General features: G+C 41.7%; 3 protein-coding genes across 3 annotated transcripts in view; 1 reads left to right on the top strand and 2 right to left on the bottom strand.

Moving 5' to 3' along the window:
* camkmt (calmodulin-lysine N-methyltransferase) overlaps window positions 1-382 on the bottom strand; it is a 92,787-nt gene extending 92,405 nt beyond the window's left edge. Inside the window, exon 1 of the mRNA XM_044046220.1 lies at window positions 33-382. Coding sequence (XP_043902155.1) covers window positions 33-197 — 165 coding nt within the window. The 5' untranslated portion in view covers window positions 198-382. The remainder of the gene's footprint in view (window positions 1-32) is intronic.
* A 783-nt stretch (window positions 383-1,165) lies between these two features.
* On the top strand, window positions 1,166-8,409 carry prepl (prolyl endopeptidase like). The gene is made up of 14 exons (XM_044046382.1): window positions 1,166-1,498; window positions 2,437-2,632; window positions 2,751-2,916; window positions 3,010-3,095; window positions 3,171-3,297; window positions 3,377-3,593; window positions 4,104-4,295; window positions 4,435-4,647; window positions 5,358-5,533; window positions 5,656-5,872; window positions 6,297-6,446; window positions 6,716-6,842; window positions 7,684-7,772; window positions 8,021-8,409. The coding sequence occupies exons 1-14, from the start codon at window positions 1,373-1,375 to the stop codon at window positions 8,093-8,095; spliced, it is 2,157 nt and encodes a 718-aa protein (XP_043902317.1). The 5' UTR covers window positions 1,166-1,372; the 3' UTR covers window positions 8,096-8,409.
* slc3a1 (solute carrier family 3 member 1) lies at window positions 7,884-15,000 on the bottom strand. The gene is made up of 10 exons (XM_044046383.1): window positions 14,442-15,000; window positions 12,976-13,155; window positions 12,735-12,880; window positions 12,474-12,599; window positions 11,567-11,686; window positions 9,929-10,053; window positions 9,542-9,743; window positions 8,994-9,176; window positions 8,683-8,811; window positions 7,884-8,565 (listed from the first exon to the last, which is right to left on the bottom strand). The coding sequence occupies exons 1-10, from the start codon at window positions 14,854-14,856 to the stop codon at window positions 8,134-8,136; spliced, it is 2,058 nt and encodes a 685-aa protein (XP_043902318.1). The 5' UTR covers window positions 14,857-15,000; the 3' UTR covers window positions 7,884-8,133.
* Window positions 15,001-16,344: the final 1,344 nt, after the last annotated feature.

Consider the following 16,344-nt stretch of genomic DNA (forward strand, 5'->3'; position numbering starts at 1 on the left):
ATATTAGTGTTTACTCCTGGGACTCACAGTACCTGTCTTAACAGAATCCACCTGGCTCTGGCGACATCAGTGGCAGCAGCACAGGTCCCATCACGGCAGGTGTGGGAATCAGCTGCGCACCTGTCTTCATTAAGGTTTTTCCTCAAAGGCGAAGCAGGCTGCGTGTTTTCCGCAGCACCGGTGGAGTCCCTCTCCATCGTGTCTTCAAAGTTGTGGGCTTAAATGAATGTGTAAACAAATGTAGTGGCTGCAGAGGTGTGTCACAGTTATCGGTAGCAATGTAGTAGTAAAAAAATAAGGCTACACCAATGCAGACATGATCGCAGAGATGTTTTATCTGTGATCACCTGTTACCCTCACAATGGACGTGTGCTACTTCCGTACACTTTTGGCATTCAAGACATCCCAATGGATTATCGAGCTGCTCGATGGCAGTTCAGTCAGTTTAAATATTATATTCCAATCTTGTATAAAGTATTAAATGGATACTTGTGTAAAAGCACGTATATTACCAGAAAAAATAATGATTTTATAATATTACTTTAAATACTTTAAGTATATGACATTTACTGTACTTAGTTTTATAAGTAAAAGTAAAGACTAAAGATTGAGCCATGGTAGCTCAGTGGTAGGCCAAGTTGTCTTTCAACTAGGTCATGGGTTAAATTCCTGACTCTACTTTATATGTGTCCTTGAGGCACTTAACCCCATGTTGCAGGGTGTGAATTGGTGAATGGTAAATCTGTAGAGTAAAGCAACTCATCAAGACTAGAAAAGCTCTATATAAATACAGACCATTACCAACTCTTCTTCTGATTTTATTTGGTAGCAACGAGTAACAAAGATAGTTAGAGGAAATGTAGTGGAGTAAAAGAAAAAGTATCTAGAAATATAAATAACAAAGTAAAACTCTTTTTTTTTTAAAATAAGTACAGTAACAAAGTATCTGTAGTTTGTTACAACACTGATACATTATAATATCAGACAGACAGACAGACAGACAGACAGATAGATAGATAGATAGATAGATAAGACCAGTCTCTATTAGCATATAAATAAAGATTATGTTCCACACACACACTGCCTCTCATCAGACTGGACAGTTTCTAGTATCCAGTTACTGCTCATTTCTGGATTTGATTAGTTCAGTCTGGTTTATCTTCCTACGTCATCAGCAGCGGGCTTTATTTATGAAAGCGTGCACGTCTGTAGAAAGAGCTCGAAACAGCTTCATTAGTCACTAAATAACAGAATATAATGTGAACAGTTGACCTACAGTGATTATTATTTACGTGTTTAGTGTCGTCAGCCACACACACACACACACACACACACACACAGCTGACATGTGTTGATGTAGCAGTCTTTGATAATGGCCGTCGTTGTCTCGTCTCTGCTGTCTTCTCCTGTTCGTCTCTTCACGCCGTTTCGTGTTCAACTCGCTGTCCGCGGGCGGATAACATGTCTCCGTTTGTCCTCACAACGTCGTTGCACGTCGGTAAGACTGTCCACTGGCTGTCCAAGATGTTGTTTTTACACCTCAGGCTTGGTGTCAGATAATCTGACACCAAGCGTGTTGCACGTTAAAATATGAATTATTGAAAATGGTGTCTTGTTTACACACATTCAAACTAGGAAGGAGCTTCAAATGTGGCCATCACCATAGAGACAAACGGCAAGGAACAATTTATTAACACGAGTTCAGAGTTTGGGATCATGATCTGAAAATGAGAATACTTTACCAGGACAATGTTTTATGTTATGTATGTTATGTTCAATTCTTTTAGTTTTCATTTTCAAGTATCAGCATGATCTTTCACACTTTCAGTGATGTCCAGATCTTTCATACAACTATGTATCATGACCGTAGACACTCTCTATCATCACTTTCTCACATACTGTGATGTCACAGGGATAGAATTTAGGACTGTGGTGAAATTAGGTGCATTTAGAATGTCTTATGTTCACATAAACACTAATTAATGATTCATATCTGCATGTAACTCATCTTTAATATGCAACAGTAGTAAACACAAAGTGTGCGCAGGAGCAGTGAACAGAACATATCCGCACCCAGGGAGCAATTGGGGTTAGGTACTTTGCTCAGGAGCATCTCAGCCCCAACCCTGTCTCGGAATTTGCACCAGTAACTATCGATTTCCAAGCTCAGTGCCCTTCGTCCTGACCACAGGCTGTTGAGTCCACACGACTTCTGGTTATCTAACATGAACAACATATTTATCAGGTGTTATACCTGGTTAAAGTACAGTGATTAAAGCTTTAGAAATTTGGTGTAATATTTTTAACAAGAGAAAGCATTTGAAGAGTGCACATCTCCACCAAGTACATTTTTGACATTGCCCAAATACCAGTGAACTAACTGTATTTACAACAATGGGAGATGACTGTTATATGTTTATTTATGTCTAATTGCAGGACACTTCAAACTTATCAGATGATCATCTCAGTCCTGGACTTCAGAAGTACAAGGATTTACAAAATTATTTCAAGAAGAGACTGAAGGCAGCATACCGCAGGTTCTCCAGCACACAGGACCACTCAGTGGTCTGTGGACATCATCATGTGTATTTTATTGAAGGTGATGGCATCTACAGGATGGACAAGAGCCGGAGTAAGAAGAAATCATGAAAGCACATACAAGTAGAACCAGATGACCCAAATCTGCATCTGTTACTTCTATGACATTTCCCACTTTTGTGAATAACCTAGTTTCCTTTGTGTGTTTACAGGAGATCCAGAGCAGGTGTTAAATCTAGAACAAGTTCCTGGAGGAGAGGATAAGACGGGACCTGAGAGAGGAGAGAGGTTTCATTGGGCTGTCCAGAGAATACGTTTGTCCCCACAGGAGAAACACCTTGCTGCCACACTAAAATCTAATCACAGAGAAGAGCCAAGGTGAAGTAAATGGAACAGCATTAAACATACAATACATACTCGAAGTTGCTTAGTTAAAAAAAAAGATATAAATATTGTACTTTGACAATCCAGGTGTGTTGTTGTGAGGCTTGCAAGAGAAAAATCTCCTTTGGATCCTTCAAACATTATTCTCACACTGGATAACGTCTTCAGTTTTGGTAGGTCTTAAATAGTTTGCATTTATTTCAGTAATGTCCACAACAGATAAATAATACTTTCTTCTGTGTGTAAAGAGTGGGCCACAGATGAGGTGATGTTTTATACAAGTCTCGAGGGTCTGCGTTGCAGTAGAGCGTTTCGTCTGGACATGACCCTCAGTGGAAGCAGGATAACAACTGTGTACGAGGAAAACCGGCCTGAGTAAGTGTAAGTGATGTCTAACGTTTAAGCTGCCTCAGTTCCCACATCATCTTTTACTTGAAAAACAATGTCTCCCCAGTGTGTTTGTGGAGGTTGCCCTCTCCAGAGACCGACGGATATTGAGCATCAACTGCAACAGCAGGACCAGTTCAGAGGTGCTGCTGATTGACACGACAAAAAACAGTTTAGTGCCTCACCTGATTCAACCTCGCCAGCAGGACCTCCTGTACCACGTGGAACATTGGAGAGGCTGGCTGATCATCCTGGCTAATACAGGCCTGGGGCAGGAATATCAGGTAGAGTTATATCAATAAACATATATAAAAATGCTAATTCTTCATAGGATGCTGCACCTTACTACCAGAGAATCCTGTACACACATTTTATTATTTTGTTTTACGAGTGGATCTAAAGTTTGGTAAGTTAGTTGATTATTCAGGATAACAGAGAGTAAATATACTATCCTATTTGTAGCACATCTGAGTCAAGGTTTATATGTAACAGCAAAAGGATCCTAAAATGTCTTACCTAAAATGTGATACATACATGATGGAAGCAAGTAGTTGTCATCCTTGCAGTAGAGTGTAGAGTAGTTCATATATTGATATAGTATAGTATCTCATGTGGTAATACTCCATCATATTTTAAACCTGTAACGCAGTGACTTATAAATGGAAATATGACTTAAAGGTTTTGTTGCAAATTGTATTCTTAATATCTGGTAGAAAAATTATTAATTATTCAGCCATACATGCTATACATACAGTACACAAGGAAGGAGACTTATGCCTCTGTTCACTCACTAGGTGGTACAAGCTCCTCTCTCAGAGCCATCCATGTTGTCCTGGGTCTCCTTGTTCACCCCTGGCCCAGGTAACGTAGTCAAAGACATGGATATTGTTGGAGACTACTGCATGTTGGTTGCAAGAACGCCTGCTAATGAACTTGTCCTGATTGTGGTCCCACTGATGCACCCAAAGAAAGCATACACTCTACCGGTTAGTGTGTCAGAGAACTCTTTTTTATATATATATATATGTTTTTGTTCTTTCCTCACTCTATTGTTTTTCTGTCATCCTCTTTTATAATTCACTCACTTCACCTTCTCATATACTGTTATATTTATGCATTCCCAAGCTCCCTTCCTGGGCCTGTGCCATTGAAACCAAGAAACCAGGCTTGGCAGACAAACTTGAAGCGTTAGAAATCCTCATCTCGTCTCCGGTCCACCCACCAGTGCCCTACTGTCTGTACCCCGAGGATGGACTCCTTTTATCACACAGTGAAGATGGGTTCTCTCCAGAGAACCAGGACAATAATACCATCACACGCTTACAGGCCTGCAGCCAAGTGAGAACACTTGACATATGACACACATTTTGTATCACAGCATTTTGTATCAAGACTCAAGTGTCCACTGATACAGCTCTTTTGGCAACTGGACACCAGAGACAGAAAGGTACTCACTCAGTACATTAACATGCTGTCAGGGAAAAAGGATGCATTAGTCCAACTTAAATTAAACTTTTCAAATGTAAAGTCTGATTAACAATGTAAGTGAATTTCTCAAAGGTGGATTAACTTGCCCAGATAATGTGATTGGGAGTTGATTTATAATTGCATGTACTATATGTTCAACCCCACCCAAAGAAGCCTAGCTCTCTACATTGGCTTTGACCTGGAAATAACAGAAGAAGACATTTTTGGACTGCTACAGAGACTGAATGTATGCTCTGTCAGCTTAAATAATTTATAAAAGTTAATGGGTGGTTGAAAGATACAGAACACTCTCAACATGGTACCAACTAGCCACCAGCTAAAATTTGTTTGGTTTGTGTCAGAAAGGTTCAAATGAAAAAATGCCTAATACCAACAAGCTAAAAGAGAGCATATCGCCACCTAGTGTGGTGGAGTTTGACATGTTTCATTCAATCCATCAATTGCCTGCTTGTGCTTCTATACTGGGACTGATATCATTGGCAAAACCATTTTATTTGACTCAAGATCACTTTACACTTGATATTTTCTACCCATCACCGTCTGATGCCTCTCCCGTATAGGATGGCGCTCTTGTTCCACTGACACTGTTTAGTGCAGTACCTGTTGAAGGTTTGAGACCGGCACCACTGCTGGTCCATGTCTATGGGGCTTATGGCAGAGATCTCTGCATGGATTTCTGCCCAGAAAAAAGGCTGCTGCTGGAGCAGGGCTGGGTTCTGGCCTACTGCCATGTCAGGTAATCATCACCTTGCAGGACCGACTCAGCAGTGTGTTTGCTGAGTATAGGCATGTTAAAGTGTAAGTCAGCTTAATTGTGTATATGTCTGTGAAAGTGAATCTGTCCTTCACACCCCTCAGAGGTGGAGCAGAGCAGGGTCTGTCCTGGCAAAGACAGGCTCGTGAGGACGGGAAGGAGAAAGGAGTAGAGGATCTTTACACTTGTCTCCAGCACCTCTTCTCCTTAGGAGTCTCCTCTCCTTCACTCACTGCTCTCACTGCCTGCAGTGCTGGAGCTGTGCCAGTGGGCGCACTGTGCAACAGACACCCACACATGATGCGGGCTGTCACCCTGCAGGTACAATGTTAAACCGCTGGTGATTTGTGTATTTGTGTGTGTCACATTCAGTTTAAGTGTTCTTCATTACAAGATCAGCTGATTTTACAGCAGGTTTTAAATCCCTTCTAAGAGCAAACTTTTATAACACGGCCTTCACTTTTACCACATCATTTCAGTGTGATTAAATTAAACTTTTTAATGGTGTATTTTATCACTTTCTATCATTTGATAGTGATTTAAACTGATTATCCTGGGATTTATCTTCATATGCGTGTGAGTTGTTGAGGGTTTAGAGCATGACCCTATGATTTAATTGTGTTTTCCTATTTATATAGAAAGCACTGTGTGCTTCAGCTTGAAAGTGTTATTATTATCCAAAGACCGAGAGTCTCCTCACTTCCTCGCCAAATGACACGACGCCAACTCTCTTTCCTGTTGTCAGGCTCCTTTCCTGGACGTGTTGGGAACGATGGAGGACCCCAGCCTCCCTCTAACCATGGAGGACAGAGAAGAATGGGGCGACCCCGTAGCAAACCAGAAACACAGACTCAGTATCGCTTCCTATTGTCCCCTTCATAATATTACTCCTCAGGTATAGAAGTGAAGAAGGAGAAGTCAAAATGTGGCTGTTTTTGTGGATGAAAAGCCATTTTAATACGCATGTCCCACACAGCCTGGATATGAATCGTCCTGGTTCAAGACCTCCAGGCTTTTTCTGAAATCTCGCTAACAATGTGCAGTCCCTTCTGACAGTTAACCATTTGATTTAGAGGACACTCTAACTGCATTATTCATTCATAAAATCTTTAAAATACTGCAATGAAAATTAGTTTATCGTGTGTGTGTGTGTGTGTGTGTAAGTGCTATCCATCGATGCTGCTGACAGCCTACAGAGGTGACGCCAGGATTCCATTGACGGGTGTCCTGAAATACACGCAACGACTTAAGGAAGCCGTTCATACACACTTCACCACAAATCCAAAGCAAGGTACGATGCACACAATGTTGTGTCTACTCCAGCAGCGTCTTTCCTCTCATCAGCCTTCTTTTACGTGTAATTTCTGCATCAGCACAGCTTTTATGTGTATGTCTTGACAAACAGCAGTAACAGATATACAGCTGTCTGTCTTGGGAAAATGTCATCAGAGCTTTAAGTTCATGACCAAAGGTCACCTTGTAGTATAGCAGGCATATCAGCAAATTGCTCTCATTTCCCTATAGATGGGCTCTTTCTACATCTCACCACATGAGCAGTCTTCCTCTTTACACCCTTCTTCTCTCTCTGCGTTCATTTTCTTTCTCTTTTACCCTCTCTCTCACTTTTCTGTTGTTCATACACACACACCAGGCTGCTTTAGTCTACGTGTACTGTATGTGTGTGTATGTATGTGTGTGTGTATATATATATATATATATACACACACTGTATATACACGTGTGCGTCTGTCTCCCTAATCTTTCTGTTTCCGGAGTCTTTGATAAAACGCTGATGCACTGACACGTAGAGGCGAGTGTGCAGGCCCATTAGTATGGTGAAGAGATAGTGTATCAGAGCAAGAGATTAGACGCCACAGATTGTGAGCTGTCAAGGTCAAGACCGCACTTGTGAAACAGCCAGTACCACGGGGAGAGTGAGGAGGGATGATATGGAGGGAGCAAGAATGAATGAAAGGAGAGTAAAAGACACGAGAGAGGAAGATTAGATTTGGGGCAGAACGAGAAAATGGATGTACAATAAGGAGACACATTTCCTAGATAAAGTTTTACAGATTTTACCCCCCATTCATCCTTTTGACTTCTGTCTCTCTTGATCTTCCTCTTTCTTTCAGAACAAAAATCCGCACCCAACATTGTTCTCAACATCCAGCCTGGACTAAGTCACTTTGGACCAGAAGACTTTGAGCTGATGATGGAGGAGGTAATGAACTCTTCCAGGGATATGAAGTATATCTTGTATTTTTCAAATCGAACTTTATGCGTTCATGTTTCCAAACACATTTACAAATTAGGCAAAATAGGCACAAGTAGCTGTGGTAAAATTATTTTTAATGCCCTTGTTATTCTTTTGTCTTACATCCAATGTAAGTGTCTCACTTTGACAACACAAACAGTAGTTGGTGGTTACAGACTGTGACATTGGTTATTTGTCTGTTCTCCCTCACACAGGAAGCCCTCAACCTAGCGTTTCTATACAAAGAGCTGAGTCTGGAACCTCCTCGACGCAAGCGGAAGAGGAAGTAAGGCTAGCGGTGAAAACTGATGAGCATCGTCTGTCCATGTCAGCATTTATAAAGTATGTCAACAACACGTATATAGCAGGCTTTCTCAGAGACATAGCACTGTTCTGAGTGGGTGGGATTAAATCGAGTGCTGATGGAGTACTGAATCACCAAACCTTCCCCCGCTTCTGTCGGGATATGAGACTTCTGCAGCACCTTGCCATCACTGACATGGTTTGTGCTCATCAGCACTGTTAACTGGTCCGGTAGCTCTGGAATAGAGGAGAGATCTGTGACGGCAGCTTCTTTGCCAAAGTTGAGCACCATGAGGAAAGCGCGGTCAAGTCCGTCAAGCTCTCTGAGGAATGAGAAAACGCTGGCATCGGCACGGACGTAGCAGAACCACCCGCGCTGCAGCGCCAGCTCTGACTGACGTAGAGCGTTCAGGAAACGGTACTGAGACAAAACGGAATCTTCGTCTTTCTTCTGGACCTAGTGGAGAAAGTGTCAGTGGGTTACTTGATCTGAAATGCTGAAATACAGTCAACAAAAGCTCACACTGGCTTAGTGTTCAATGAAAGTGGAATAAGAGTAAATGAGATGCAGCACCTCCACATTGACGCGTCTGTAGTCAGAGTGTACAGGCAGCCAGGTGCTGTTGGTTTTGTTGCTGCTAAAGCCTGCATTCATGTCTCCACTCCACTGCATCGGAGATCGCTGTGGGTCCCGACTGGCACTCTGAAGTAAAAAGGCATTCTCAGATTTTAATAAGCAGTGTCAAAATACAACAACCTTTAAATAAATCCTCCCCTTTTTTTCTTATTTAAATATGTGTCACTGTTTATTGTCTGCACACACATGTGTTGCTGTGTAACATCAATAAAGTGTATAGTCTTTTTTAGTGATTATACAGTACTGACTGCATTGTGTTTGCCAGCAGGGTCCTGTATCTGACTGTCTGTGATATTAATGTTCTCCATGCCAATCTCCTCGCCATAGTAGGTGGTCGGTGTGCCTGGAAGGGTCAGCAGCAGCATGTTGAGGACACGAATATAGGCCTGGCCCACACTGGAGGCAATTCGAGGCCTGTCGTGATTTCCGACCTGATAACAGAGGAGATGGGTGGAGAGGAGTGGTAGAAGTTGTGAATGAATTATGCTTGGAAGGAATAAGACTGAAGGGATAAATGGTTGGGTTGATTAAGTGAGAGAAAAGCCTGAGATGGAGAGACTGTAGATTTAGACAATAGCAAAAAAGTAAATAATGTTTTTTTATGTCATATTGTGACGAATGTCCGAAATCTAAAGATTCACTCCTGACAACTCGGTCAACTATGAACATCATCGGTAAGAATTAAAAAGTTAATCAGTGAAACCTTTCACAAAACTCAGGGTTTAAATTAGGATAATATATAGGGTAACTCATTTAAATTTAATATAAGAAGCCAAATGTGACCGTTGTGACTCACCACCCAATTGGGCCACCGTCCCTTGGGCATGTTGGCCATCCAGAGATGGACCAGATGTTGAACCCACAAGCCACTGCTGTTCTGAGGCAGGTCCAGCAGATAAAAGTTAAAGGGAAAATCACTTTCTTTAACCAGCGGCGTCCCATAGTACATCATGGTCTTTTCCACCTCGTGGTAATCATATGACTCTGTCACCATGAACCTGCAGTGAAGCAAGTACAAATTAACATGACATGAATTCATTTAAGTTTTATCCTTTACACACTTAAAAACAAAATGTCTGTTAGGTATTTGTTATAATTAAGATCAGGTGGACTTTATATTGAAAGACTTTAGATCCTGTCTTACTTATTACCCTAACATTACTGTAGGTATTGTTTCACATGCCTGTATCTGCCAGGCTCACGACTGTAGCCGTCCATCTCTGCCCTCCAGTGCCTCAGGAGGTCATGCAAGCCCAGCTGACTGGTGGTGTAGTCATGGTGAAGGTCCCACTCTGAAGTTATCATCTCCTGGGGAGAAGGAATATAAAGACAGGCGAGGTCATGTGCTAATTACTGGATTTCTGAGCCATCAGACTGGTTGTAATCCAGGTTTTTACATCCAGTTAATGCAGTGGAGTGGTGGCTCGTTCATAGTGTCCTCACTGAGATCGTCAACTGGTATTCTTCTCTGTCCACTGGGAGTCATAGGAGAGCTTGGGTAGGTTTTCCAGTCAATTTTCCAACAGAGGTGAGCCATTATAAAATCTAATGTTTTATATGAGAGCTTTTGACCCAGTGAGCCCTATTGTGACCACACAGAAGGCTCAAGGGTCCAGAGGGGTTTGTGGCAGACACTAAATGCCTTAATGGATAAACCAGCCAAATCTGTAGCATTTCTGAGTGGAAACTCACTCCGCCAACCACAGTTTCCTGACACTCTAAAGAAAGGAAGGGTAAGTGGAGTTCTCTGTTTGTGATAATCTAAAGCCTTACCTTTAGGTGTTACTAATTCTTACACTCTGGACCAGTATGAGTACCAACCCTGGACCTATTTTCTCTCTACAGACCTATTAAGGGATAATAATGCCCAAATAATGTTGAGTGCAAACCACTCAGATGACAGTAAACCACCAAAGCCACAATGGTTGTTTCAGATAATTGCCACAAACTCAAGACTAAAGGAGATGTCGCATTTGAGGATGTAGCACCTTAACACCTTGGACCTGAGCTCTTTGGACTTGGTTAATGTTTTTTTAACAAGCATCTTCAAGCTTGCCTTTGTTTAATTGCCTTGTTGTGCTGTTTTATTTCCTCATTTAGGATTGACTGAGTCATGTGTTTGAATATCCCAATAAACCTTATTGGTTTCATTGGTTGTATACACAGGTAATATAATGCTGTGGTTCCATAGTCGATGCATGATATTGCTACAAGTTGTGCGTGGCTAAGAAAAGAGAAAAGAATTTACCTCTCGGCCTCTATGTTACATTGTTATTCTACAGTGGAAGGTAAATACCAGTGACTCGCTAATCCACCAAAATATGCCTCTCTCTTTCTTACTAATCTTCTGTGGGAAATAACTCGACCCCTCGTGGAACAAAGGCTCTTTCTTCATCAGCTTAACTCTGAATGGATCATTAACTCTTGAATTTTCTGCAGGACAGCACTGGACGACCTGGTGCTGGAGCGAGAGATAAATGATGCATCGTGTGTAAGTGCAACTCTCCCACTCAGCTGCAGAAGCTCTTTGTTCTGCCATCAAGTGATGACAGCCCAGGCAGAAGTTGTTGTTTTTGAGTAGTTTGCCCTTTGCATAACAGGAAACCAAGACATACCCAACTAAAGAATCCCTGGGCAGCGGCTGATTTGTCAGTCACTGAGTGGCACACCCGTGCTGTCACTGGAGACGGATCAGTTTCAGCTGGCAGGTCAGATAAACCAGGCCTTGCTTGGTGGTCATGTAAGGTCAACGTGAGGACAAGGAGCTGTTTGTCATTGTGTCCAGTGACTAAACTCAACTAAAGACTAAAAAAGCACTCACAGGTGGTTTGTTCGGGTCCACCTGTGGTTCATCCCTCAAGTGCGCCGCCTCCAGGATGTGCTTGACTGCATCCATGCGAAACCCGTCCACTCCCTTATCCAGCCAAAAGTGAATAATGTCCTGAAATAAAATAATTAAAATAAAATATTACAAATAAAGCATGTCTAAAATACTACTATGAAAATGTGGGCTGGAAACTTGCCTGTGTGTTAAAGTGTCATTTGATTGTTATAAATCTGGTTTTCATTCAGCTACAACAAAGTGCTATTTAGTATTGAACATGTGTGTTAGAGAAATGACAAATGAGAAATGTTTGTTTGTGTTTATTATTGTGATGACGGTTATGTAAGGCTGTTGTAAAGTATAATTCATTGAGGTTAAATACCCTCAATGAAAGTTTTTTTTACATCTTCTAAACTAATTATAGTTTGATTCTTGTGTCAGATGTCGCACTCATGACTCTTCCAGTGACGACACTCTTTGACCATTAAGTGGCCAACAGTCTGTCCACGTCACATTTTAGTATCGGCTCAGCTCGTCTGGAATCTCACCAGAGCAGGTGCTAAAAAAGCACCAGGCACTATCACTAATGGAAAAGCCAAAAAAATAATAATAAATGAGCGGAGCAACGATACACAGATTAAATAGTAGAATAAGCAATAAACTTAGCTTTTATCGTTGTTGTAACTTCGGTTAGAAAGACAGAAGGTTTAACTGGGCTTGGTTAATGTGTTATCCTTTATAGACATCACATCACTGATGCGGAGTACTCATGGTTTTGATTACAGTCTTTTTAGTGTGTGACAATTTGCACACTGTTAAAGACAAGACAGGCCAAAGGTAACAATGTTAATGTGTAAGTCTGAGAAGCATATGACTAAGTGCAGTGAGGTTTACGCTATCTTACAGTCATCTCTTGGCGGACATGTGGGTTCCTGAAATTCAGGTCTGGTTGCTCCTTGAGGAACTGGTGCAGGTAGCATTGTCCTCTTACTTCATCGAATGTCCATGATGAGTTTCCAAACACACTCACCTGTGAGAACAAGAAAAGTTAGGAGTGGATTTGTGAAGTGACTGACATCTCAAATCATCTCAGCACACATTAACAGTGCAGGAGTTCACTCAATCACACCAGGTTGAGAGAACGTGCTCATCAGCAAATACCAACCCAGTTATTAGGTCTTGGTGCAGTTGCATTGCAGTCGGTCCATACGTAGTAATCCTCGTAGTGAGGATCTCTCATCCGGCTCATGTTAAACCAGCGATGTCTGTCACTGGTGTGATTGGGAATGAAATCCATGATCAGCTTTAAACCTGATTCAGGGAAACCGTTTGAGTCAGTCACAAAAAAGAGATACTGAATTCCCACCAAACCACCACCACGATGTGCACAATGTTGAAGTTCACACCTTTGTTGTGCATCTCTGCCAGAAGCTCTTCAAAGTCCCGCATGGTTCCAAAGAGAGGGTCGATGGCCCGGAAATCCTCCACATCGTAGCCGAAGTCTCTCATGGGAGAGCGGTAGAACGGACTGATCCAAACGGACTTAATGTTCAGAAACTCAAAGTGAGCCAACTGTTCCTGAATTCCTGCCAGACCAAAAATGATGTTTGTTTGTTTTTTGTAACCGTGAATAAATACTGTTACAGTTGTTACTATGTAAAAAATACCAGCACTAGAAAATTGATTCAGATAATAACAACAATATTTAAGTATGTATTCATTAGTGCTGTAGGCTCCCATAATAGGTAGGGGCATAATATCGGTACTGGCTTTAAAATGTAATGACTCCAACAGCAGGCTAAATAGGCTGCTAAATCCAATTTCACTACAGAAGAGACTAAATGACCTCTGCAGTTAGGTGCAGGGTAAAACGTACATATATCGGTATCGGTTATCGACCGAAGCACCCCCGATATATCTGCGTTTCGGGTATGGGCAAAAAGTCCATTATCGTGTATCCCTTTTATCAGGCAAATCCATAATATCACATCATCACAATCATTTAAATCTGTGCATTAACATTAAATTGCATCCCAATTGTTTTCATTGTCCCCTGTCCAATTTCTGACTAAAATATATAAATATAAATAAGTAAGTTTTGGTGATCTGCATATTGATTTGGCAATGTTTTTATGCCCTTCCTGAAACAACCCTCCTTATTTATCCCAGGGCTTGGGACGGGCATGAGTGGAGCTTTTCCCATGGTAACCACTCAGTGTGGGCGGGGTCGTCATAGCGCAGCTGCACGAAACTGCCCTGACGTTGTTTTCTACGCGACACAAACTACTGATGAGCAAAGCAGTTATTTATTTATTTATTTCTTCTTTCTGCATGCCCGGAGCACAGACTCTGTCTGACATTGAACTCAAATACGGTTGAATAACTTGTGATTGGGCTCACGATCACCGGCTTTCACCAGCGCTGTGGCTAAATACACCAGACTCCTCTGTTAAAGACATTTCCTTGCCAAATATTAGAAAATGACGCTTGTTTTCAGGATTTTTAAAAGTCTTTTTAACTGATCTACAATTCAGCATTGTTCACTTTGATTCCTGTGTCGGATATCGCGCTCATGCTGACTGACCCTCAGTGAACACCATGTGATCAATGACGTTTGACGTTTTAGTATCAGCTCGGCTCGCAGGTACTGAAAAAAGCATCAGGTACCAGGTTCTATCACTGATGGAAAAGAAGAAAAAAAAAGTCAAGTTGAGCTGTGCTGTGCTGTGCTGTGCTGTGCTGTGCTGGAACCCCACACAACTTACACACTGCAGCTTTAAGCACAATGTCATTAAAGTTATAGTGCATTTACTTAAAGTGAATATCTTAATATCCTGTCCACTTGTGCTATGAAGTTGTTTTGATGCATCACCTTTGAGGTCTCCAACCCCGTCACCGTCCGAGTCTTTGAAGGATCGTGGGTAAACCTGGTACACCGGGGAAAGCTGCCACCAGCTCAGGCAGCGCGGCGACACCGCGATCACAGTGATGGTGAGCGCCACTATGGCCAGAGTGCAGGCCACCGTCAGCCAGAACAGGATCTCCCGGGGAACTCGGTACCGGGCCTGAGAGGAGTACAGGAGCAGAACCTCTTTGGGCATCCCGGCGTAAGGTTTGATCTGCGTGTACTCCTCAGCCGCGGCCGACTCCTGCTTCTCCTCCCCGGCGTGGTCGTCGTCGGAGGTTTTGGCCGCCGAGCCGTCACCTTCACCGTCGACATCTTTAAAGGCTGGATTATCGATGCAAGTCACCAGGTCTATGTGAGCCTCGTGTTTCTTAAAACTCATCGCATTTAGATTTTGATCTCAACAAAGACAGAAAGAGAGGAATTAAGAAGTGAAGAGAGTGGAAGTTTCTCAAAGGACTCTGAGGGAGAAATGAAGCTGCTCTGAGACTCTGAGGGTTAAAGTACTCACTCACTCACTCACACACACACACACAGGATTGCATAGCCTTTTTACTCAAGTTCATTTGAAAAGAAAAGCCTTAACCTTAACCATAACAACAGTTCACATCAATCCCAACAATTCTGCCTTTGTGCATGTAAACACTTGATGTTCATTGCACTAAAACCTTTTTTTTAAAAGTTTACTTTTTCCTGATTCAGGATGAGAGTTTAGATCACTAGTTTAGATCACTAACAAGGTGGTTGTTGCTTTGATGTCCAAACTATTTATTCATTCAGTCACTTTTTCAAACTGTTTTTAATATTTAAAGATTAACTCTTGTTTTAACAGTTAATTGTGATTTTTAACTTCTTGATGGACAAAAACATTAAACGGAAACATTTAGCAAAATCTGAGGGAAAGCATTTAAGTTTTCTTTTCACCATAAAGTGTTTTTGCACAGTATACAAACCCATCAATATGTAGTGAAGCTCTTATATATTAATATTGAAGAAAATGTCACAATCACATAATGAAATAATGCCCAGCCGTAGACAGGCCTTACAGGCAGCTGTAGCTTATCTCTCTCCACTGACACAGAAATGAAAGTATAGCAGCTTCAAGTAATTCAAACTTAAAACCATTTTTATTGATGTTTGTTTACTGTACGGTCTGTAACATCACAATAGCATGGGGGGGGGGAAATAGTACAGGAAGAAGGGATGATGGTGAATGCCCCGGGCGTCTCTTAAAACTCACCGTCTTCTTTTAGATGTATCAAAGTAAGAGGGTGAAAGTGAGTGGGTCACACACACCAGCTTATTGTCACCTCACTCTGTCTTTAAAATACAGCGTACATGTAATAGGAGTTAAAAAGCACTGGAATAAATAAAAAATAATGTGGAATTCATCAAAGACATCACCATTTAGTCCATTTAGTCAGTTCTATCAGTGCGCATATATACTGACCCCCGGACAGCAGAGGGAGAGAGGTCATGAGGACAAAGATCCAGCCCCTTCTTAAGAGCTCACCTGGGGAATGTTATCTCTGCCATTTTGTGTCTGTTTCCTAAATTTCCACGTCCTCTCTGTTGTTCTCATGACCACATTGACCCAGAATGACTGACAGGTTCTGGAGACCACATCCCTTGTGTAAGTTTCTTTACTTTACATGAAAGCAAAGCAAACATATTAGAGTCATTCAGGCATTATCAAAGTTTTCTGTGTTCAGTCCATGCAGTGGAATCAGTGTCAATAATGAAGAAATTACATTCAAAAAAAGTTAATGATTCTCCATCATTATTCTTCTCTTCACCCAGTGTCTGATAAAGCTTCAACATAAACCTAACCTGAGGGCCGTGTTCAGTGTGGTAAAACATTATTCAGTGT

The sequence above is a fragment of the Solea senegalensis genome, linkage group LG15 (assembly GCF_019176455.1).
Source record: "Solea senegalensis isolate Sse05_10M linkage group LG15, IFAPA_SoseM_1, whole genome shotgun sequence".
Lineage (NCBI taxonomy): Eukaryota > Metazoa > Chordata > Actinopteri > Pleuronectiformes > Soleidae > Solea > Solea senegalensis.